Raw genomic sequence first — 23953 nt, 5'->3', positions numbered from 1 at the left:
CAACTTCTTCCTTCTAATCCTAACAGCGCCTCCAAGGCGGGAAGAAGTTCGTTTCTTCTGATAAGAGGGCAATAAATTCCTTTTCTCTGAAAGATTCACGTGTCCTGTTGCTGCTAGTCCTTTCTTTAAAAAAAGTATCCTACACAGCATCGTTTCTATTTTAACAATTTTTGTAACCTAAACTATATTTAACACAGTACTTAAGAGAATTAATACAGCGTTACTTTCTAACACAACACATATAACATTCATTTTAATATTTGCAAAAGGCCAATCATAAAATACGTGCATTTTTCACATTCTTCCACTGCTCTCCCTTGTGGTAAACTTCCTGGGGCTGGAATATTTGCATTTCCTCTATTGCCTCTTCAGTGAAAATCCAGAATTCCCCTTAGGAGGTTCCTTTGGTTTTACTGTGGAGCTGGGGTTCTGCAGACTGCGCAAGAAACCTCTGCTCTTGTGAGAATGAATGGTTCTTGAGAAGCTTTAATTATTTACAGCATCAGGTAAAACCTCATTTACATCAGAGTGATGAGAGGGGTATTCTCTGATTTACAGTTGTGTAAAATGTGTAAAAACAGAAACGAGGAATGAAGCACCAAGCTGGCAGCACAGAATGGAAAATTTCATTTAATTTTTTAAAGTCCAGTCATTTCCTAATACAATTTCAAGTATTCTGATAAGCTTTTGAGCTTGAAAATACCCTTCAACAACTAGAGAGAAATCTCAATTTACTGTGAAAATCTATTATTTTAGTATATTCTACATTTATTTCCTGCTGTCAGGATGCAATGCCTGTGCAGGGGAACGAGGGTGCAGCTGTGCTCCATGTGCTAAGGAATTCTGACCATTAGATGTCCAAGGTAGATTGTCATTTCCCAAAATCTTTTCAAATGAGACTGCTGTGGTTTACCCTTTATTTTCAAATTTATGTTGAATTTGAACTTGTGACAAGAATTGAAATGTCAGTACACGCTGATTATCTAATTCCAGGATCCAAAATTTTATTTAAATAGATTTTCTTTTTACAAAAATATAGTTACACATAATACCCTTATTTCCTGTAATTAATTCAATGCAGAATTCACTGAGAAGTTATACAGTCTTCCAAAAAATACTTGTTTAAGTTTCAAGTTATTCACATGGTAATTTGTAGGTAATTTTTATTGAAAAAAATATTTAACATAACTTATGGCACATTAAGGCTGAAACACATTTATATTTAGTTCGAGATCAATTTCCATAACATTAAGTTGTTCCTGTGAACTACTTTAAATACCTGCAATGAATATTGACAACTTTTCCTTCAGTTCTAATTTCCCTACAAAACTGACCAGTGTTTTCAATGGAGTTGAACACCGTGTCCTGAATATTTTTCAAAAAAATATTCATATTATATGCCTGTGTTTTTATTTCTGGTGAAACTCCTTACACCTTTATGCTTTGGTCCCTGAGGCAGGCTGTAATGCCTTATCAATTGCTTGCAATAATATCTTTTTAATGTTTATATATGACATATTTCTCAAGAACATGTTATCGAAATTACTAACATTCTTTTCATATACCTTGTCATATAAAGACCTAAGATTTATCCCAACTCTTTCCTAATACAGAGCATTAATAACTAAACGGGCATGGAATTAGATCTTTTGTCTCAGTCTTTTTGTTTTGTTTTGTTGAAGTCAGCCTTGTTTACCAGAAATACATAACAAGTGACACATCAAAAATGTATTTTTTTCAGTTTTCAGATGTCTTGATAAGTACCTGGAAAAAAACAATATCTATTATTTTCTAAAATCTGCAGGAGCTTTGCCTACAACATTAGTTTTTTCCCTTCTTCCAGTTTAAGGCTGCAGTAATTCTCTTCGGTGACTTCTGCTAAGAATTTCTATTTATGACTTACTGACATTTAAACACTTGGGGAAAAACTTGGTAGAATTAAAAATGAGAGGCTCATCTGAAAATGCTGACATAATGTAATTAATGCTGAAGATGGTGACTGAAAAGAGCTTTGTTTGTCAAAACCCAAGTCCTAGCAAGTACAGTTACAGCACTGCAAAACTGATGGGAGAATCATCCTGCATGAGCATTTCCAGCACTTTCAATGAAGTATATTTAACTTCTCTCCTTAAAATAATTAACACAATTCTTCACTTGTGTTTTTCCACACAAAATTCCACTCAAAATGAAATATGAATGATTACCCATAGTATACAATTGGAAGAAGCAGAATTCATTTAATAATGAGAAATAGAAATGCTTTTATTACCGTGCTTACCTCACTGAGTATTGCCCAGACTGGAGAGTCAGAGCTGACTGATAAACGAATGGCCTCTATTCTTCCTATTGCCTGGCTGATGCTGCCTTCTGCTGTGCCATTTTCAAAAGCCCCTGAAAAAAATGCAGACTCTTTACAGGCACTGCAATTAGTTCTCCTTCTAATTAGATGTCTTGGCTTTTGCCACTGGTGATATTTAAATCAAAATAGGAGAGTCATTGATCAGACACCATACACTACAACGAACAGTAATGCAAAGGCCCCTTCCCTTCCCTTCCCTTCCCTTCCCTTCCCTTCCCTTCCCTTCCCTTCCCTTCCCTTCCCTTCCCTTCCCTTCCCTTCCCTTCCCTTCCCTTCCCTTCCCTTCCCTTCCCTTCCCTTCCCTTCCCTTCCCTTCCCTTCCCTTCCCTTCCCTTCCCTTCCCTTCCCTTCCCTTCCCAATGTTGAATTTACCAAAGAGTTAATGAACTCCTTAAGAGCAGAAACATTTTACATGTAGTAACAAAATTACTGGTTTTGATGTAATAAGAAATAATTTACCTATTTTTAAATATCCGTCTTTTGTTGCTGGGTAGTTAAATTTACTTCCATTGTGAATCAATTCTTTTCTTAGCGTTTTCTGTAAAAAATAAAACAATAACATTTCAAGAAGTATTTTCTGGGTTGTGACATTTTATGCTGAATATCATTCTGAAAATGCAATATGGTTCTTAATGAGAGACTTACATCAGCTGGCAGCACTTCCACAGTGGTGTTAAACAGTTTATCACCAGGGTGCTCCACGTTCCCACTTCTGAACAAGTACCTGATGATAGAGGTGTATTATTTCCAGGTATTTTATACTGTAGAAGAGTTCTAGGGGAGTAATTCTTTGAAGGAAAGTTTCAGATACCTTCTCTTTATATATTTTGGGCTACAGAGAACAGAAATAGCCCTTGAAACTATAAACCAAACCATAATATAGGATTTTTATTTTAAACAGAACAACTATTTAAACCATCTTTCTCTGGGACCACAAAGGAAAGTGTTCTCCACTTTTAGTGCTCAAGTTCCAAATAAATTAACTTTCCATGTTTAAATGGCTAAGGAAGGTCTGCCCTCTGATCTGTTCCTGTGATTCTAACACTGAAGTGGAATGAATGGGCTTCTGGAAGGTGTGGCAGCAAAAATTTCTGTTTCTACCTGGCCATATACTACATGCCAGGAGAATTCCCCTTTTTTATCAATACTGGTCAATTCAGGTGCTTCTAAACAATTTCCTTCATAGCCAGTAAGCAAGAGCATTGACCAAACAACAATCCAAGCAAAACCATCTAAGAATAAATAAAAATCCCCATTTTGTTTTAAATTTCTGGCATTAAGAGTTCTTAGGGTTTTAGATTCAAAAAGAACACGGAGAAGTTAAATCATCAAACTCTCTCCTCTGATATCAAATATTCACCATTGATGAAATTCATCAGTTGAAAACAAATTCCTTTGAGAATTATCATGTAAAATATATACCTGAAGAAATAAATAATAGTATTTACCTGAAGACATAAAAGGAAAAAATATTCAGAAGCTCTCTAACTACCAATGAAGACATGTATTTCAGGAGGGGATCTGCTCAAGAAGAGCAGATAAATAGTAAATCATGGATTTTTTTAGTAACAACTGTTTGCATAAACAGTTGAGCACCGACAACTCCAAACAGACCCAAGCATTTCCAAACTGGATATATGAAGGCTTCCATGTTCCATATCATGTAATACTTACTTTTCAACTTCTAGTGGATTTAAAAATGTGAACCTGATGTAGTCACCTGCCACTGGAGCTAAGGCCCAAAAACAGTCTTGTCCTTTGTAAACTTTTTCCAGGGTATATTGCTCGTATATTTTTAGGCTTGTGTCCACTTTTGCAGGTGGATTATTATGTGCTTTATGTAGCAACATTTTTCCAAAATCTTTATCCTGTTGATATAAAGAAATGTAATTTCACTCATACAATGGAAAAAAAAGTGCATTGGTGTCTGTAATTAGTACAGGAAACTATTCCAGAAAATAACCACCTCAGTGTCAAAAAACACACCACCTATTTTTAATACATATAGAATATTGATTTCACTGTAATCACTGGACTCAATGTTACAATCTGTAGACAGAGCTGTACTGATTGTTTCTTAGCTGCCGAGATTTAAAAATAAAAATTTTCACAGGAGGCCATTTCATAGCCTGCAGCTTAGATGCCACATCAAAATTCCCTACAAAGCCTGTAGAACATAATTGGATATTGAAACGCCACATAATGCCAAAGATGCGGTCCTTGATTTGAGAAATAAGTCAAAACACAAGCACATCATGTAAAAATATGGCATTGATTTCTCGTTCTTACTTTCAAATTCTGTATCTTCCCAGCCAAGGATGAAAAGGTTCCCACGTGCTGAAAGAGAGATGGCTTAGCACGGACACGCAACTTTGACTTTTCCTTCTCACAGTGTGTCTAGAAACAAAGTAAAAGGGAGTGAAGGGTTATTTAACCAAGGAGAGACAAGCTACGTTCCATAAGGCAATTTCATTATGTAGTTAAGGGTATGGGTTCAGATATTTTATCCATATTTACATGGGTTATCCTTGAATTAACAATCACCTCCTGTCACATACACTGTCTCTAGACCAAAACTCATCATTCCACTCATGCTGTTATTTAGATTTGAAGGCTCAATCACCAGTAATTCATGGATTTCTGCAAAGTATGTGATGAATCACTCTCAGGGTGACAAAAATTGACTCAAATCTGAAACTGACTGATTTCTTAGCTGTTTCGGGCAAATTTTATTTCAACTTTTAGTCTTGCCACATCATTCTAATTAAACTATTTTGACCAAAACTGACTTTCTTAAGAAGGATTTTGGTTACATTTCAATATTCATAATTTTGCCTCTTTCTGTTGTGTTTGGCAGGCTTTAACGTACTCTAAATTATGGATCTTTTATCACGTAGTTAGAGAAAGCCCTTAAATACTGCATACTTACTGCATCCTTCTCTGGATTGCACACTTTAACCCAGAGCAGGTGGTCTATGAGCCAGTCTACAGGCTTATCCTTATAGAACATGAGAAAAAACTCCACTATATGTGGTAAGTCTTCTGATTTAAACAATTTTCCTGAAAGCAAGACAAGAAGTTATCTTTTTATTGCTATGCAAGAAGTTATCTTTTTATTGCTATGCAGTTTTGTGTTTAAATGGAATTTATTTAAATAAACATTTAAGTATCACACCAGCCTTGCACACATTAATGTAATTATGATATTTCATGAGAAACTTCACATAGAATCTGGCTTTGAAGTGTTCTGATCATCCAGGCCTTTGATATGGGATGCATATTCTCCTCCACAAAGAAAAGGAAGTTTTGGGATTTTTTTTATAGATTGTTCAAATTCCCTTCTTGAAAAGAGAACTACACATTACAGGGGCACACAGTTCCCTGAGGTGGAACAATTTCCTCCTTATGGGAACTCAGTTATAGATCCTGTGCTGAAGAGACTCTGTGTTAACAAGACAGTTTTAAAGAGAACAAAAATCAAACTACATTCAGAAGGCTGTTTCCTGAAGAACCAAGGAAGTTTTGATATGCAGGTTCTTCCATGCTTTGAGATGTGATTCTGACTTTTTCACCTACACAGCTCCAAACGCAGCTGATCCTGCTGAGGTCTTAATACTTACCAATAAATCCAAGCTGTGAGAACTCAAGAACCATCCAATCTTGGGACTGCTGAGCAGCAAAGCTTTTTATGCTCTCAACAAAATCAGGCTTGGCTATAATATCATCTTCCAGCTGGAAGGAGGGGGGAATGCAACAGAAAAACAGAAGGCAAGCAATGATTGTATTGTTTGCAGAGGGGGTGGTGACACTGCCACAAGAAAATGAAAACCGTGCTGTGTTTAATTGCTGTACCACATGTCCTGGAGCTGATGGGTATTGGAAGAGGAGACCGACATCCATCCAGGAAATGGGAAAGGCTTCATTGCTGCCTGGCCTCCAGACAAGAACTGGGCATCTGAAAGGCCAGGAGCTGTTCCTGCCACTGAAACTGAGGACTGTGAATCCAGACAAAGAGCCTGGAGGCAGCGACACAAAGGAAATAAATGTATTCCAGAAATAATTAAGGAGTGAGTAATTCATGGTTTGAATTCAGGATGGGTGTGAAAACACAGGAAGAGGAGGCAAATATTCAGGAAAATATTGCTGGGGTGTAGTGTAATCATACAGTAATTTATTCTAACTGCTGTACATGCTGGAGCTGGCTTCAGAAGGTTGAACAACTAGAAAAGTAATCCTTTGGGGAAAAAGCCCCAGCCAAACAAAACATGATTTCCTGCTGCTTTTGGGTCTTCAACTGAGGCAGCAGGGTCATCATCAAGAGCTTGAGAGATCAGGCCCAGAGGTTTTAGCTGAATTTCTGCATCACTTCAAGTGTGGGGCTGGCTGACAAGAAATGTGTTGGCAGCAGTGAACCCAGGAATAAGCAGAATGGAGTTAGAAAATTGAAATTAAGAGATCTGTTTTGACACTGACATTTTGTCTCACCGACAATGAATTGTGAAAACTGTGGGAGCTCCACCAAATAACAAGCACAACCTAGAGTCTAGTGAGGGGAAGAATAAATTCCATCCAAAGTGAACTCACTGAGATATTGCTCAGGCTTTAAATCCATTACAGAAATGCTGCTGGGAATGAATATTACAAATATATATATATATATATATATATATATATATATATATATATATATGCACAAAGCTTTCCCAGGTTCCTCATGAGGCAATAAAAATCATAGCAGTAGTTCAGGAAACTACTACAAGTTAAGTTAGAACTTGATAAGAGATTTTATCTGAAGAAGCCAAGATTTATTTAATGGTTAGTTTTTGTTTCATCTCAGTGCTAATAGAAAACACTTAAAAACTGTTGTATGTGTGTTCCTTTCAGATTTGAAATGTTTGATTTCTGCAGTGAACTACATGGACAAGAAATAACAAGTGCATGCCCTCACTATGAGGCTGGGGTTGGATTGCCTGCTTTTATGGCTGATCCCATGATTGTAAGTGCTTCAAGGATCCCTGGTGCTTGCAGGGAGGTTCAGTGGAAGTGGAAACAAGGACCTCAAAGTTCTATTGAGGTGGGGCAAAAAAGCTTTAAGGAGACAAGTTGATCAGTAGGTAATCAGTGGGTTGGGTTCATGCCCACAGTAATCCTGTTAGCTTCAATGGACTTCACAAAAAGACTTGAATCCTGGTTCTGCAGGATCCTAGAACAAGTGTTTGTTCAGCAAAGATCTTGTCTGGCCCATGACATCAGCTGTGCTGTACACGTCAGGACTAACTCTGTGTGCTTATCTTCTCTCAGGGTTTGGGAGTTGGTGTCAGCCACTCAGTCAATGCCATTCCTGACTAAACCAAACAAAAATCTAATGTAGCTCAAGTTCTGCTTAAGATTGCTGAGGTAAATATTGTACCAGTCTAAAGAAAAGCAGTTTTAAGTTGTTTGCTTTCCTTTAACACAGGACTTCTAAACAGTGGAGGACATAACTGAGTTTGTGCTTCTCACCTGCACTTTAAAGAGCAGCTTTGGGGCAACCCAGCATCTATGCTACAGGAGCAGCTGAAGGCTGGACACAGAAATGAAGAATGGGATAGAGTAGGAACAGTATGAGGAATGGGATGAGGAAAGTGTAGTTCCTTTTTGAGAAAATTCCAAAAGCAAACGTAGCTCCCAGCAGACTACCACCATCCAGGCTTTGTCCTTAATAACACAGCTCAGTTGTTATATAATGTCTCAGATAAGAAAACACATGCTCTCTATTCCTTTAGAAATACAAATACAAAAGTAAGTCATTGTGGTGCAAATAGGAGTCCTTGGAGAACTTGGTAACATCAAGTGTCCGACAGCATCTTAATATTTCACTTCACTGGGTTTCCAACACCTTGATGCTCTAGTGCACTCAGTAAACTTGGAAAATGTTCTTAAAAATATACACAAGCCACAGGAGAATACTTCATTTTCCATGAAACCATAACTGTTCAAAACACAGCATTTTTGTTTGCCCACCTGCATCCTGAGCACCTATGCCACGTTTGAGAACAGAGCTTGGGGACTCTCAAGTAGCCCAGCTCAAATGGGATTTTGCTGAATCCTGAAAAAAACTGTAGGAGATGCCAGGTCCTGCACACTCCTGCTTCCAGGAAACTGTGATGTCCTTATGGAACACCAACTCTGAGGCAAAATGCTCTTCTGAGCTTTTTAAAAATTATTGAGATAGGTGAAATTTTATAGACCTGTTCCATAACTGAGCAGCTCTTACAAATGTTGGAATCTGTGGTGGTGATTAAGGTCTTTATGGAGTGCAAATTAGCACAAATCCTGAATGATAGTTAAAGCTGAGCTTAAATGCATGGGGATCCTCCTAAAGGCTGACGCAAAATTTTCTGGAGAATTAAGGATCTGTGCCAAGTTGTAGCTGACCTTATCTCAAGTATCACTGTACTGGTATGTCCCTGTCTGAAATATTTCACTTCACTGCCATCTGGGCTATAACCTGAACCTGTCACTACTCTTTCTCCTGGCTGCAGTAAGTAAAAAGATACTAAAGTCTGACTTTCTCAACCTAATCAAATGAGGGTTTCATGCTTCAGTTACCTTGCTCTTCAGCCTCACAAATGGCAGGAAGGGAGAGATGGCTTTAATCAAACAGTACCTGGCTGCAAGATGTAGATAAATACAGAAATATGTGGATGCTTATAAGGAGCAGAGGCAAAATACACAGAAAATGACATAAGATTGCTGGTTTTATTGAGGCCTTTGAAATGAAAATTGCCAAAACTAAGCATCAGTACAGAGCTATTGCTGATACTTAATGATAATATGGACGTACCTGTAAATAAAATGTTCCCTTAGGCTGAGCATACAGCATTAAAAAGCTATAGTCCAAATTCTGTTTAGTTCTCCACCTAAACATAAGCAGCAAATTCTGATAAGCTTTCTGAGCTTTTTTATTATTTCTATAATAAGAGAACCTCTAATGCTCTGCATTTTTTGTCTCTACAATAAAATCTTAAGGTTGTATATTCCAACCCATTGTTGAGTGCAAAAGCATTCACCTACGATCAGTGTAAACATTCGTAAATAATTTTATTTTCCTGTAAAAGTTAACATTAAATAAACAAAAAAAAAAAAATTGATCTCTGTCAATGGAGCTTGAAACGAAATCTCTAACGAGTTACTAATATCAAATGACTTATAATATTCTACTTATTATTTTATGAAGAGTAGAAATAAAGACACATGGATTATTTATAGCTGAAAAAGTAAATGGTTTTACATATGAACAGCACAAGAACAGGTTGATAACCATGATTTTCAGGTCTAAATATAAACACATATTTTGTACAGTCTCTCATTTTACCAGAGGACGATAATGATGTTTCATAATCAACACTGAAAGACTACAGAGTAATTTATTGGTGGTTAATTAACACAAAAGTATAGCTGATCCAAATCAAATAATATCTAAAATTAAATTATAAGTATGTAAACTTGCTTATGGTCTGTGGTATGAACACATATCTATAAAGCCAATATACATACAGACATATATGTAAATATATTAGCTGATTTCCTCCAGCCTAAACTCTTAGTACTGCAACTCTCTTGGTGCGTTGTTGCAGTGGCTTCTGATAAATTAGTTATTGCTGATGAAGAAAATAAATTTCCTCCAATAAATATATATATTTTTAAGGTTATAATCTGTCTTACTGAATTTGGGGCACGGGAGTGAATGAAATCACCATGAAGGGTGTAGTAAGAGTAGATAAAAGCCCAATGACCACCATAATTTAGATCATTAATTAAACCCCCAGGAGCTGTCGGTGATTAGCTAGAGGGCCACGTGGGCTGTGTGCTCACAGAGACTCTCCCTCATCAGTGACATTAAAGATTTTTCTATTTTTTCCCTTATGACAGCTCATATAGCCCATTACTTGTTGGCATCATCCATCAGGTTTAAAACCTCTTGGATGCCCAGAGCCCACACCTAAAGGAGCTGCCTTGGCTCTCACCCTGAAGCTGATGTGCAGAATAGCATTTCCCAAGACCCCCTTGTAAATTCTTTTTACCTGTACAAATGAGGTCCTTCAGCTCTGACATTATCAGCTCAAACAATGCTGACTTTTTCTGAATTTTCCATTTTACACTCTTAGCAAAGTTCTAAGGCTTTACTCTTACCTTACTCGGTCCTCAGAATCTCCAAACGTTTTCTGCAGGTTGGAAAGGTCTGGGTAATAGGAAGCAGGAGGAGAAACAACCTCCAGGACTCCAGACTGGACTTCTCTGGGGAAGCTGGGCAGAGAACCCCAGTGAGACCCAGCTCCTCAAAAACCCTTGTGGGGGCAACCACAGACAGCAGCTGCCCTGTAACCTCCTTTGGGAGCCAAACCTGGAAGTCAAATTTCCCCTTTCCTCCAAAAAACCACACAGCAACTAATCAAAAAGTCTAAACAAAAAACACCAGCCCAACAAACAACCCAACAAAAACAAACAATCAGGCCTCAGGTGCATTAACTGCATCATGTTAAAACCCCAACACAAAACAGGTAGAGCAGTGGTTTTAAAATGGAGTTTCCCCATTTCCTATGATTAGTAAACAAAAGATAACACTAAAAATTAAACACATCGGAGTACCAGCATTATAGAAAAAATATCAATCTGACTGTATAACCCTGACAAAGCAAACACTCTGTGCAATTTTTTCAAAGGCCATAAAGCAGTAATCAAAATGATCTGAGGGTTTGAGTTGCTGTAGGTATTGAGTGAAGCAGGATGTGCAGAAACCCTGAAATGAGGAAGACAAGGGATCTTCCAGGGATCTTGTTCAGGGAAAATAAGAGCAAGCAGAACTGCAGTGGGAACCAAGCTTCCATTTGGCATCTCTAGGGTTAACCTGGCAGGGCAAAAACCACCCATCTCATGTTGGCCACCATGTAGTAGCAATTATTACAAATTATAAATGTAACCCCACTGCTGTCCCAAGTGCATTGCCTTCCTGAAAAATAGTAAAGAAAAAAAGGAAACCTTTGCCTCAGGTGCATTTCAATGTTGAAATTTTCTAGTTCTTTCCATAAAAGCTCCAAATACATCCACACTGGTGGCTGAGTGTAGGACTTACCTGGTTTTAACACTTTCTGCAACACTCTTAACATACTCTGCATCCACCTAAAGAAAAGAAGGGAGGGTTTCATTAAAAGTCACTCAGTTTTGTATTAAACAACACTTTGTAGGGAATAGACATATGCAAACACAACTTTTTTTTCCTTCCAAACAAATGTGGTATGTTACAGCAGCATTTCTAGTAAGGAGCAGTATGGGCTTTTCAAGCCAACCAAACTTTCACTATAGTTCCCTTTTGTTTCCAGCTATCTCCAGCTGCCATTTCTGGCACTGTCTTTCACTGCTTTTGCAGAAGACCAGGCTGTTTTCTGGCTAACATTCTGTTCTGCCATGCCAGTAAAGCACAGCCATAAAACTATCAGTAAAAAAAACCTGGTTTGGGTTAATAATCCAAAAATTACAAAAGAGGCCTAAGGCTGATGAGAAAAATCACCTAAGCAAAATATTCTAAAGCCAGCAATACTTAAAATTTTTATTTAATTTCTTCCTAATACAACAAACTTACAGCTTTATGTTTGGAAATTTTGAGGACATTCATCACTGCTGTTTCATAAAAGCACCAATGTTAGTGTGCCAAACATATCTGTTAACTACATTTAGAGTGAAAAGTTTTATTTCTAAAGCAACACAATAACTGTCTTAGGAGTTCAGATTTTTTCTTTAAATAAATAAATTCTTTAATATATAATTGTTACCAATTATATGTTAAACTTGTGGTAAGAAAAAAAAGGGAAATACAGAACTGTGGTAAGAAAAAACATCATCCAGAACTTAAAACTCACTCTCAGTCAATAAGTTACTCAAGCTTAACCCATGATGCAAACCTTCACCTTGATCTTTTAAAACTTTGTGGGAAGAAGGAAGGTGTGGATTCATGACCAGTGAGCACACGTGCCCTCCTCTCACAATAAAATGTTCTTATCAGCTGTCAGATCAGCGTGGTTATCTGCTCCAATTTACTGCATGGCTGAAAGATGGAAGCTATGAGAACAGGACTTTGGGTTGGGAGGAAAGGGACAGCGGGTCCTACAATGGCAGTTTAACCCTAAATTGGCTGATATGGACCATAACTACACCCACAGCTCCTGTTTGTTTGAAGTGCCACATTAGGACTCTGCACAGAGGGAAACTATTCAAAAGTCAGCCCTTAAAAGCTCACAGGATCCTCAGTATAAAGCCCTGTAATAAAAAGTTTACCTCAATGGCAGCCAGGCAAAGTTCATCACTGCCAGGGTATTGCAAAATACCAACTGCAAAGTGAGATCAGCTCCCAGAAAAAATGCTGAAGAGGAACTACAATAAAATTGGTCCTCTGTACTCATCATTGGGATCCAAACAGAAAACTGGAAGGCATGGCTAAAATTAAAGTGAACTATACTCTGTTTGACACTTTTACACCTGCAAAAGGGATGGCTAAATAATAAAAAAATAGCAAACTGTAACCGTTAATGACTATAGGCATTAATTCATTGCTGTCTATGGAAGGACAAAGACATATGAAGAATAAATATGAATTCTGAATAAATGCACAGTCATTTTACCTGCTAGAAGCTATTACTAGCTAATTCCTTTCTGCAGCTTTTTCTATTTCTGATGTAATCAAGGTGGTTTTGAGTGAGAAAAAAAAGCATTTATCTTTCATATCTTACCTTGAGCACTGTTTACTTTCCCAAACATGTTCAAGGCTCTGAACAGTTTTCTTTTGCATGGGCAATGCCAAAGCACACACAGAAAGCTCCAATATGTCAAGATGCTTTGCAAGATACGTGTTATCAAACCAGCAGATAAATAACAAAGGCTAACAGCACTTTGCACTATTACATTTAGACATAAATAACATTTTCTATCAGCATGCTGCACCTTTCCATGCACACTCACCTCTGCTACAAAGATGATTATTACACAGTCCCTCTTCTGCTCCTCAGAGAGTTGGTACAGCAAGGAATGCAGAGTATCTATCAGGTAATTTTGTTTTTCCCTTTTCACTGTAGGAATACCCATCACCAGGGAGACTGCAAAGAGAGAATGCCTCAAGCCATGTCAGTAAAGGGAAACTGAAATCACATTTTAATTTTGATTTGATGTGCCCATGAAAGTGGTGACAGTTAATATTTAAGGAAATACCATTACAGCATTTGCTGTTACATGACAGTGAGGACAATGCATTTAAAATTTGTATTATAGTTCACTGGAATTCATTATGATTTCTGCAGGTGCCAGCTGATTTCTCATGTGGATAAAAAAAGCTCCATTGAAGATATATTAATAATCCTTTAAATGATCACATCACCTTTCCCTTTGCTTCTCACATTGCATGGCAAATTTGCCTTGGCTTCCTCATCGATACTCATTTTGTGGGGGGAAAATGTCAGCTACTGCATCTTAGCCATATGACTATATGATTAAAACAAAAAATAATCTTTTTTCAATGTATATATATATATATAAAAAAATTGTTATTGTTGTTATTATATTTTATAATAATTATTTTATAATTGTTTTTATTCCAGGTCTTTAAGATAAAGATCTGGAAGAGGGGTGGGCATTTTAAAAGTATTTTTGCTATTGCTATTAAAATTCATTCAGCTTGGCAACATTAGAAAGTTAAGGGAGAAAATCTATTCATACTCTTGATTATGTTTCACTGCTAGAAATTGATAAAAAATACAAATGTATAGCAAATAGAAGCCAAAGTTGATTTCCTACCTCCAGTTCTCTGCTGCCCAAAGATAACATTTGGGAAAATTGCATCTTCATATTCTCGCAGGTGAGGGAGATAGTAGTAGATATTTGTAAGGTGCACGGGGAGTTTTCTGGGCAGGGTATACTCTTTCCACTTTAATTCACCTTAAAGACACAGCAAACACAGAGACCCACATAGAACCAAAAGCAAGCAGAGAATTCTATTTCTTCACCTGTTTTGCTCAGCTGAACACTGGCAGATCACCACACACAAGGTTATTCAATCAGAACTATTCCTCAGAAATGATTACATGTTATATATATTACATTATATTGAATTGAGAATTTCCCAGAGCTTCCCATTCAGCTTGAACATCCTGGGGTACCATCTGTATCTCCCTGCACACTTGCAGGACTGAGCCATCCTAAAACACATCAGGTAGTTATTGCAAAGGCAGCAGTAAAAAACTGCTTGGTGTGGGGATTTTTTTTTTTTTACATGCTAGGCAAACAATTTTAAAGTGAATAGAAACACAGATTGTGATTAATAACCTTCTTAACTACTTAATAAACTTAAATGCTTTCCCCAAACAGTAAGACACGGTGGTTTTCACAGCAGAAGCAAAGGTTCTCTATTTACAAAAAGTCCTATGGTAAAAATAATGACAACATACAGGCCTTTAAAAACTATTCAAGAAACAAAAGGCTGTAGCGGTTAGGAGAAATGCAGGGATTTTACTTTTCTTTACTACTTTAAAATAAAGGCAAAAGAACATTTATTGACTGGGATGGAAAGTTACTTTTCCCAAGGAATGCATCTAAAATAACTCCCAAAATTTACCACCCTTCACAGTTACATACATGGGTCACAAAACCCACCATCAGCTTTACTCACTCAGCTTAGATCGAGAAGGGCAGAGGCTTACTGAATGGGCAGTATTTTAAGTTTTACAACTTCCAAAAGGTATTCCCACAGAAAATTAGGTCCAAAAAGAGATTTCCTACCTTACAGAAAATACTTTAAAACCCCCTGAAGCAACCATATATATCTGCCCAGAGATTTGTGTGTGAAAGAGACCCACAAGTCCTTCTACACTGTTGAGACATTAAATAAACTGGAATTTTGCTGCACAGAAACCACCTCCACAACTTTTCAAGGGCTTTCCTTCTTTGTTTGGAAGTAGTACCTATCAAATATTGGGCAGGGGAGCTCAGTTCCATTGACTGCAATCAACCTTTCCATTTTGCTTGTATAAGAAAACACGGCCGGAATGGGAAGCAGAAGGGTAAGTAAAAATAAAAGGAAAATTATTCAGCGAGGCTCTGCCAGTCCCAACAGGAGGAAAACACAGATTGTGCAAAACTACATGATTTATTTTAGGTACAAAATCAGACTGTCCATCTATTGCATGTAACTCCAGTGCGCAGATAGACAGAGGTGCACAACAGCCTGTAAGGCAAGGTAACTAAAAAGTTCTATTAAACAATGGGTAGAAGCCAGATCACTGAACTTTACATGTCGGTGTCCTAAAAAAACCCCAACAAAACAAAAACCAAAGCAAACCCCTACACACCTGTGAGATTTTCTGTCATGTTCATTCCTCTTGCAGCTATATTTTTGATTTCATGTAGGGCACTGCTCAGTTCATGTGATCTTTTTTTGTTTTCCATGTCAGCATACAACAGTCTTTGCTGAAGTTCCAGCAGCTGCTGTTCGTACGTATCTAAGTCATTTCCTGCAATAAGAACATAATTCATTTTCTAAAAGGTGATTGATGATGGAATGAAGTTCAAAACTAGGAGATGGTCCAGACGATCACATCGCCAAAGTGCGTAAACAATAATAAAGTTTATTCAGGAGAAGAAGTAGTCTGGAAGAATATTAAGAAGGTAGAATTTAGAGAGCACAGCTGGGTAAAGGTAAACTGAAGTCAAAACCAAAAATACAAAATCTGTGATTTGCAGGGGAAGGTGCTCCTTTTTTCACCAAACAACAAATCATGATGGCCCTTTAAACACTGAAAAGTATAATTATATAATGGCTTGTCTTGTGTTTCAAACACTATTAAGAATAAACAGAGATATTAGAAGCATTCAGTCCATGAGTTACATTCTTCATCTATGAGTATGTTAGGAACTGTTACTAAAGATGGTTATTATAACGCAACACTTCAATAACAATTAGTAAAGAAAGGAGAAGAGGACTTCTGCCTCATTTTAAAATGTTTTATATGCTGCTTCATTTATTGGTTTTGTCGTGGTGGAGTTGGTTTGGTTTTTTCCCTGGTTAAATGGTGTTATCTAAATAACATATTATCCCATTCTGTTTGTGGGCTGTGCCAGATTTTATCTGTGGCAGCTCTCATTTTCCACAACGCACCATTGTCTCTCTGCAAAAGTGAATTCCCAGGGATTGTCACCTGTAAAAGGCACTAGAGCAAAACACAGAGGTAACACCAATTTGTGAATATTTGCAGAGGTGTTTCAAACTGGAATTAGTTTGCATTTTGGATAAACGGGGTTTTATTTGCATTAAACACAAGTCCTTAATTTAACCAATAAATGTGTGATTGGAAGACTGAATTTTAACACACCTAGGAAGAAAGTGGTTAGAAAAAAAAGAAGTAAACATGTGATGTGTATTATCATTATTTACCTCATTAAAATTTTAAAGGATGTTTAATAAAACCCCATTAAATGAATGCTTCCTAAAATTTTTGACACTCTTAAAAATCTTTTGACTTGCAAGAAAGGCATTTGTATATATGAATATTTTATACTATGGAGTTATGAACATAAATTTAGCATTGCTGAAGGAAGGGGAAATCTGGATTATTTCAGCTGCATGCAACAAGACTCTTCTTCTTGATTGAAGTAGGATTCCCTAAGAATGATTCTTAGTAATCACTTATGTCATTTGTTTTTGGTGGCTCAGGAAGCAAGGGTTTGACACAAGGAACATAATACACACTCACCTGTGAAGAATTAATTTCTTATAAAAATATATAGTTTGAAATAGAAGATTAAATGTTCTAAGTTTTACTAGAGCACATGTAAATAGGCAACATTAACTATTACTAAATTTTTGTCAAAAAATGTGTGTTTGGAAAGCATTATGAAGGTAAACACTCAAAATATTTCAACAGTCATTGAGTTTAAATAGACTCGTGTGTGTGAGTGTATGTGTGTGATCATAAATGCTTCCAGTCCCATTAACGATTTCTGGCACTATCTAAGAGCTGTGGGACAATTCCTCACTATCTCGTCGTAGCACTCAAACAGAAAAGAAAATAAAAGGAGAATTTGGAGTGGCAGAAAGGAAGGAAGAAAGCACTTCAAAGTCTAGCAGTGACTCTTGTTCCTGTTTCTTGATTACAAGCTGAATTGCTTATCATGCCTAAAGACTGTTTCTTTTAGAAACTGAAATTTGGTTAATGGACTCCTTAAAAGAAAACCATATAAGCACACTTACTGCAAAAGATCTTGTCATTCTGTGTGCCTGGAACCACTGCCCACTGCTCAGGCCAATGAGGCATGTTAAACCACTGAGGCATGCCTTGCACCAATAACCAGCAGGTTATTATCTCTCCATAACTGATCTAATACCAGATGCCTCTCTGAATCTTGTTACATGAGCTTTGCACGCTCAGGTTTTGTGCTCTCTGAGTAAGGAAGGGAAAAAAAAAATAATCCCCAAACAATGCCCCCATCTCAGGTCAGAACAGCGAGTTCTTAGGCAAACATGTAAATTCAACAATGCGCATTACCTTTAACTATGTTGTTTGGAGTCTTACAGCACAGTGTCATTTGTGCCTTCCAAAATGTTAGAGAAGCACTGTGCCAAAGAAAAGCACAACGTGGGGCAGGGGAGATGGGGCTCCTCTATTCCCACACAGGGCAGGCTGGGAACAGGACCAGAATGCTTTTACTGAACAATTTACTGAACAATACTGTCTCTAACTGAAAAGTAATAAGCAAACTCGTTTCAAAGAAAATACAACTTAAGTTCTAACAATATTCTCTTAAATGTTGGCAAACAATCCTCATTTTAGACTCAAGTCTTTTCCTACATTAGAATGTAGTGAAAAGTGATCTTAAAACATTCAGTCAGAACATCACCATATAGGAAAGCAATATTATTAAAATAAGTGAAAGATACAGAAATTGAATGGATATGGTATGGTGCTTGGCCATAATTGGTATACTTTGGTTTTAAGGTAGTACTCACTCACTTCAAGCAATTGCTACTGCTTTGTTCTGGTTGGTATTTTAAATATTTCATTATTTTACTTCTCTTCCTGAAGTAGCAACAACATTTAACACCTTCAGTTAAATGCCTAGCCATCAGCTAAGGTATTTCTAGCCAAAACTCTGTTCCTCAAGGCTCAGTGTGCAGCACTAGGAAAGCAGAAGGGCACATGGTTACACCTGTCTGAGGTTATGACCAGACACTGCACAGCAAACAAAGACAGGTCTGAAATGCTCCCTTACCCCTTTCTCTACAAACCCCAACAATATCTGGCCTCCTTTTGTGCCACAACATTTATGGCTAAGTCCCTTTACTCTTTAGGCACTGAAGTAACAGTGAGAAGCAGCAGAATCTTTATTTAATAAATTGCACATGTTGAAGCCAGTAAAACTACACAGCTTGAAGTATCCCACAAATTTAGGTGAAAAGGTCAGCAACGTGTTACAAACCAATGCAAAGAGATTTAATCTTGTAATCCTTGAGAGCAACATGAAGAAGCAGTGCCAAAATAGATGATCTGATTTATCTCAGATGTGACTTACAAAAAGTCACATGTGTGACTTCTTGCTGTGACTTACAAAAATTTCACTGTTATTCAGCAAAAACCAAAATTTCTTCTCAAAGACCAAAACTTCTTCTTTGGTGAATGTTAATGTTATTTACCAAAATTTCTTTTTGTCCATGAATACTGTTTCCTCTGAAGAAACTTTATGCAAGTTCATAATGAGTTTATAATATGGTTTTGCCTTCTGCTTTTCAAGTGGCAAAATCGTCACTGCCTCCTTACAGTTACTTTCTTCTTCTTATATAAGGCTGATTTTTTTTAATGGATCAGTATTTACATGGCAAACAATAACTAATACTGTGTGAGAAGAGCACTACACATATTGTAAGTTGTATGCTATTTCTCAGAACCCCAAACCTATTTTTGTATTATAGAAGTGCTTAAGACCATAGTCTTGAGCTTGGGTGCGCTGTCCTTGTTTCACAAAGCTTATTCACTATCCCAAAATCACTGCTTTCCCAGAAACAATTATATAGTCAGAAACCAGAGGGAATACTGCTGACTACTGCTGCTTGGTGTGACAGACTGTAGCCAAAAAATCAAGAGCAGCCCAAACACTTCAATGGGCAGAGCAGAGAAGTTAACAAAAGTTAGGGGAGATTTAACAAATGTATGAGAGAAAATGAGTAGAAAACATCTGTCAGATGAGGGAAAGAGATGGGAGCTGCTAAGCTGGACTCACAGTAACTGGTGGGCTGAGGGAAAAGGGCATCAGGAAAGAAAACACACATCGTGCTTTGAGAGGCACCAAAAGTGGGAATTCCTACAGTGCTCTAAGCACGGCAATGGAGAGCCAATTCAGCAGTGCAGAAGGAAAAAAACAGAGCTTGAACAACATCTAAGCAGAGACACCTGCCTGTTTTCAGAGCAAAATATTAATTACAAGCCATTTTCTTAAACAAACACCCTGTGACAACAACAGAGCATCAGTGGTTCTGCTCCCAATAATTGGCTCTGCAGAAAAAGGTAAAAACTTTGTTATTGTTACCTATGGCTGGCTGCTCTTAAGATTTTCTGGATGGGTATAAGGCTTGTCTTCTAACACCCCTTGGGAGCACAGACTATATTTTCAGTAAAATAAACATAATACAAAGTCATTCACCACGTACTGCTACTTTCTCCTTCAGTTACTAATATTAACTATTTTATTTACACATTTGTGAGATTTACCAAGCGCACGAGGGTCTAAAGACTACGTATTCACAGATGCAATGACCAAAAGTTAGCTACAAAACAGGTGCAAATAACAGTAATTAGGAAAATTACACCCTCTGAGAGGAATTAGTTACTCAGTTTGCTGAGGAGGAGGAGCCAGCTGTGGAAAGAGAAGTTAAGGCAACACATATACACCACAACACATTATCCCTCTTGCCCAAAACAAACAAACAAACCACAAACAAAATCCCAAAGCAAAACAGCCCAGTAGGGAATGCCATCAGAGAAACGTCAAAAACAAAGTAAAATTAAAATGTAATGTCAGCAATGAGGAGCCTCAAAACACGAACCGTGAGACAACACAATGGTAACTGCAGAATGGGACAAACACTTTCATTCTGACCTCTCTTGGATTTCAGTCTCCTAAGATTTTTCCTCATTTTTCCTTCCCCACCCCTCACAGGAGTGCCACTGAAGGAAACATAAAATGTTGTAAGGCAAACAACCATAAAAGGCAGGAGGATCAGCACTGTCTCAACTCTATTCAATACGCAATTGCAGGGCCAAGATCTCTACACCGCTTCTATTTGTTACAGAAATAATTAATATAAACAAATTATCTGCTACCTGGAGTTGTGTTCATCCCAGAAATTACTAAGTGGTTTATTCCAATTCTTCTGCACCTGTAACACCAAACCTCTTACAAAGGTGTGTGTAGGAAGCACTGAGAGATCCCCTCTCTTTCCCTCACCCCAAACCGAAAACAATAACAAACCAATAACAATAACAAACCACTAACTCACCCCCTCACCCACAACAAGCCATGTCTGCAAGTCTCAGAGATACTATTTGGAAAGACCACCTCATTTCTTTCTGGAAAGTATAATCAGTTTTATCTTTCTTACATTGGCTCAGAGAATTTTAGACATGGCTTTATGAAGATCTATGTGGCATATACCACCTACATAACCTACTAAAAAGGCAGCATATCATTTTAAAGTTTAGAAATAAAATATAAAAACTCGGGTTTTTTTTTTCCCCTCGGCATTCTGGTCCTGGAAATATGCACAGGAAAAAAGTGACGGTGCACGAGGCCCAAATACAATTACGGGATAGATAATGCTACTTTTATCCTCCACAACAATGAAATCAAATCTAGTTTAAAAGCGACAGCCACGGCAATCACGTTTAGATTTTCCTTTCCATCTTAACGTAAGAAAAAGAGTTGAAAAAAGAAAAGAAAAATAGTTGAAAAAATTAAAAGAGGGGGAAAAATAAAAGAGGAAAAAAGAGGGGGGAAAAAGGCAAGAAGAAATTTTATAGTTTCTTAAATTTAGGGCTGTATTTTTAATCCTAGCCCTGCCCCGGTAGCGGGCGGGCTCCGGGCGCGCTGCCCCATGGCACGGCCGGTGCCCGCCGCCAGCCGCCCTCCGCGCCCGCACCGACGGCACGGACGGGACTCCCCCGCCGCTCTCACCTGGGCCGCCGTGCCACAGCGCGAACCACAGCAGGGGAAAGGCGGCGCCGAGGCACAGCGCCGGCAGCACCTGCCCGAGCCGCAGCCGCATCTCCCGCGGGCACTGCCCGCAACACCCGCACGGCACCGGCACCGGCAGCGCCGGGGCAACGCGGGCGGGGCGTGTTCGCGCTGCGCTGCCCTGCGCTGCCCTGCCCAAGTCATAACATTGAAAGGAATAAGATGGATGTGTCCTTACAAACAGGTGCTGTGGATCTGCTGGTAGCTAGGGCCAGAGACCTGCAGGTAAGGAAGGAACGAGAGAAACCAGCAGTTTCAGAAAATGTTACTAATTGACAGGGATACTGCTCAGCCGAGGTCATACTTGATTCCCGAACTTGGAGAAAAAGAATAAAGACTCGATAGAAGCGTGTTGTGCAAGGGGTGGTGCGTGTGTGCGCACGTTAAGGGAGAATTGGGAAGTCTGTGCCTCCAGGAACCTCAGCCAATGGGGAAAGGAAGAGGGTGATGTGCCCGGGAAAATCAGGATAATAAGGGCGCTGTGTCCTCCAACAATGTGAGAGACCCCATGGGAAATACCTCATGCCTCCCTTTGTTCATGAATAAAGTTACGGAACTGCTCTGTCTCCTTTTTGAACGTAGACCTCTCGTTATGTTTTTTTCTGCACAACATTGTAATGGTGAACATTATTTGACTGGTTCAAAACAAATGGGACATTTGTTTTTATATTGCTTGCGAGATAGTATCAGGAAGGCAAGCTGTGTGCAATTAATACATGCATTTAGCACAGCCACAGAATCAGGTAAATAAACCAAGCTTTTCAGTTCCCCTTCAAAGAGGAAGGAGGGCAAGCAGGTGCAACATCTCACCCGACCAAAGTCTAATGGTACACTGGTACCTGCACCTGATAACAGCATTATACTGCAGCCATTGTCCTTGCTCCACACATGTGCCTTTCCATTCAGACACACACCTGTTGCCTTTTCAGGTCTTCAGCAATCCATAAGGAAACAAAAAATTAGTCACTGCTCAGAATACATCTCCTACAACAATAGTTTATAAAGGGAACAGATACCTCGTTTACCAAGGTTCCTGGAACCACTTACAGGAACACAGTTCTAAATAAACCATCTACGTTTCATGGACAAAAATGTTCCTCCTAATACCTGATCAGCAGGTATTTAGTGGCTTTTGCTTTGACATGTTCTCTACCTGCCCACAAATCCACCTTTCACTCTGCAGCTATGACAAAGAAAATATGCTTTCCTGTTCTGTGCTGCAAACATGCAAAGGACAGCTTCAGAAATCAGACTGGGCTTGGGCAGCTCTCAAAAGCAGTGAGCTTTTAGCTAGCTAAACTGTTATCTACTTCTTAATGTATTACTAGCATATATAATTCATTACCTTATTTACCCAGAGGACATAGTAATCTAGACAATTTGTTTTCTGAAAATATGCTTGTATTATTAATACAGTATCTCTTCTTCCCTTTCTCCATTTGCTTACTTAACAATTTACCTCATTTTGTACCAAACCCCCAAATGATTTTGTGTGCAAAATGAATGGTGTGGTGCAGAGCAATGCCAAATTCTACAACAGATGTGTCCAGACACAGGTGTGCTGGAGTCCTAATATCAATGCTGCCTTTATATGCCCCTCTTTATACTAACAACAGTAGAACTATGTCCGTTTTGGAAATTTGGGACCTCACAAATTGTATATTGCTGCTCTGGCAAGGTCAGCATGACCTTCCTGTGTTTGAGTTGTGATATGGATGGGTTTATATCTCTGTTTACTAATTACTTTGAATTATAGATGTTATTATTCATTAAAAATGCGAGAGACTGCTAGTAGCCTGCATCAGTACATACATGAACTAAAAATCTCAGTATGGCTCCATAAATTGCCATGAAGCCTTGAGTTAGACCTCATTATTCCTGTCCTGTATACACATTTCTTGTGAACTTCCCTCTACCTTCTGTTTCTGTGCCATTGAAATATTTTACTGAGAAATCTTCTTGAAGCTACACTTTGGATATGCATTTATAATTGGCTAATAGGATGCAATGCAATCACAACACAATCCTCTTTCCTGCCTCCCCATCACCATTCCCCTCTCCCGTTTAATAAACTAAAAGCTCAGGGCACAAGTTTGGATGGAGGGTCAATGTAGATTTTGGCACATTTGCAGTAAAATAGAGATTAAGAACTAAAAAGAACAAATGAGCATTAAATATCCCCCCCAGTAACGAATTAAATATCTTTATTGGTTGGTGTTCTATCTGTAAGAAAGCTAAAACGAACATGTAAATGATGTGGTCAAGCAGGAGGGCTGCTGAAGATAAGAT

The 23953-nt window shown here is 38.2% G+C and overlaps 1 protein-coding gene across 1 annotated transcript; it reads right to left on the bottom strand.

Moving 5' to 3' along the window:
- Nucleotides 1–551: 551 nt before the first annotated feature.
- On the bottom strand, nucleotides 552–21727 carry MGAT4D (MGAT4 family member D). The gene is made up of 15 exons (XM_074541870.1): nucleotides 21605–21727; nucleotides 15733–15894; nucleotides 14183–14323; nucleotides 13355–13488; nucleotides 11475–11521; nucleotides 10535–10648; nucleotides 9186–9261; nucleotides 5980–6091; nucleotides 5289–5419; nucleotides 4649–4756; nucleotides 4034–4227; nucleotides 3005–3083; nucleotides 2819–2897; nucleotides 2279–2391; nucleotides 552–1764 (listed from the first exon to the last, which is right to left on the bottom strand). The coding sequence occupies exons 1-15, from the start codon at nucleotides 21693–21695 to the stop codon at nucleotides 1738–1740; spliced, it is 1608 nt and encodes a 535-aa protein (XP_074397971.1). The 5' UTR covers nucleotides 21696–21727; the 3' UTR covers nucleotides 552–1737.
- Nucleotides 21728–23953: the final 2226 nt, after the last annotated feature.

This window comes from Zonotrichia albicollis, chromosome 5 (assembly GCF_047830755.1).
Source record: "Zonotrichia albicollis isolate bZonAlb1 chromosome 5, bZonAlb1.hap1, whole genome shotgun sequence".
In the NCBI taxonomy this organism is placed as follows: Eukaryota; Metazoa; Chordata; class Aves; order Passeriformes; family Passerellidae; genus Zonotrichia; species Zonotrichia albicollis.
The sequence above is the reverse complement of the archived record's forward strand: the minus strand, read 5'-3'. Positions and strand labels throughout refer to the sequence as shown.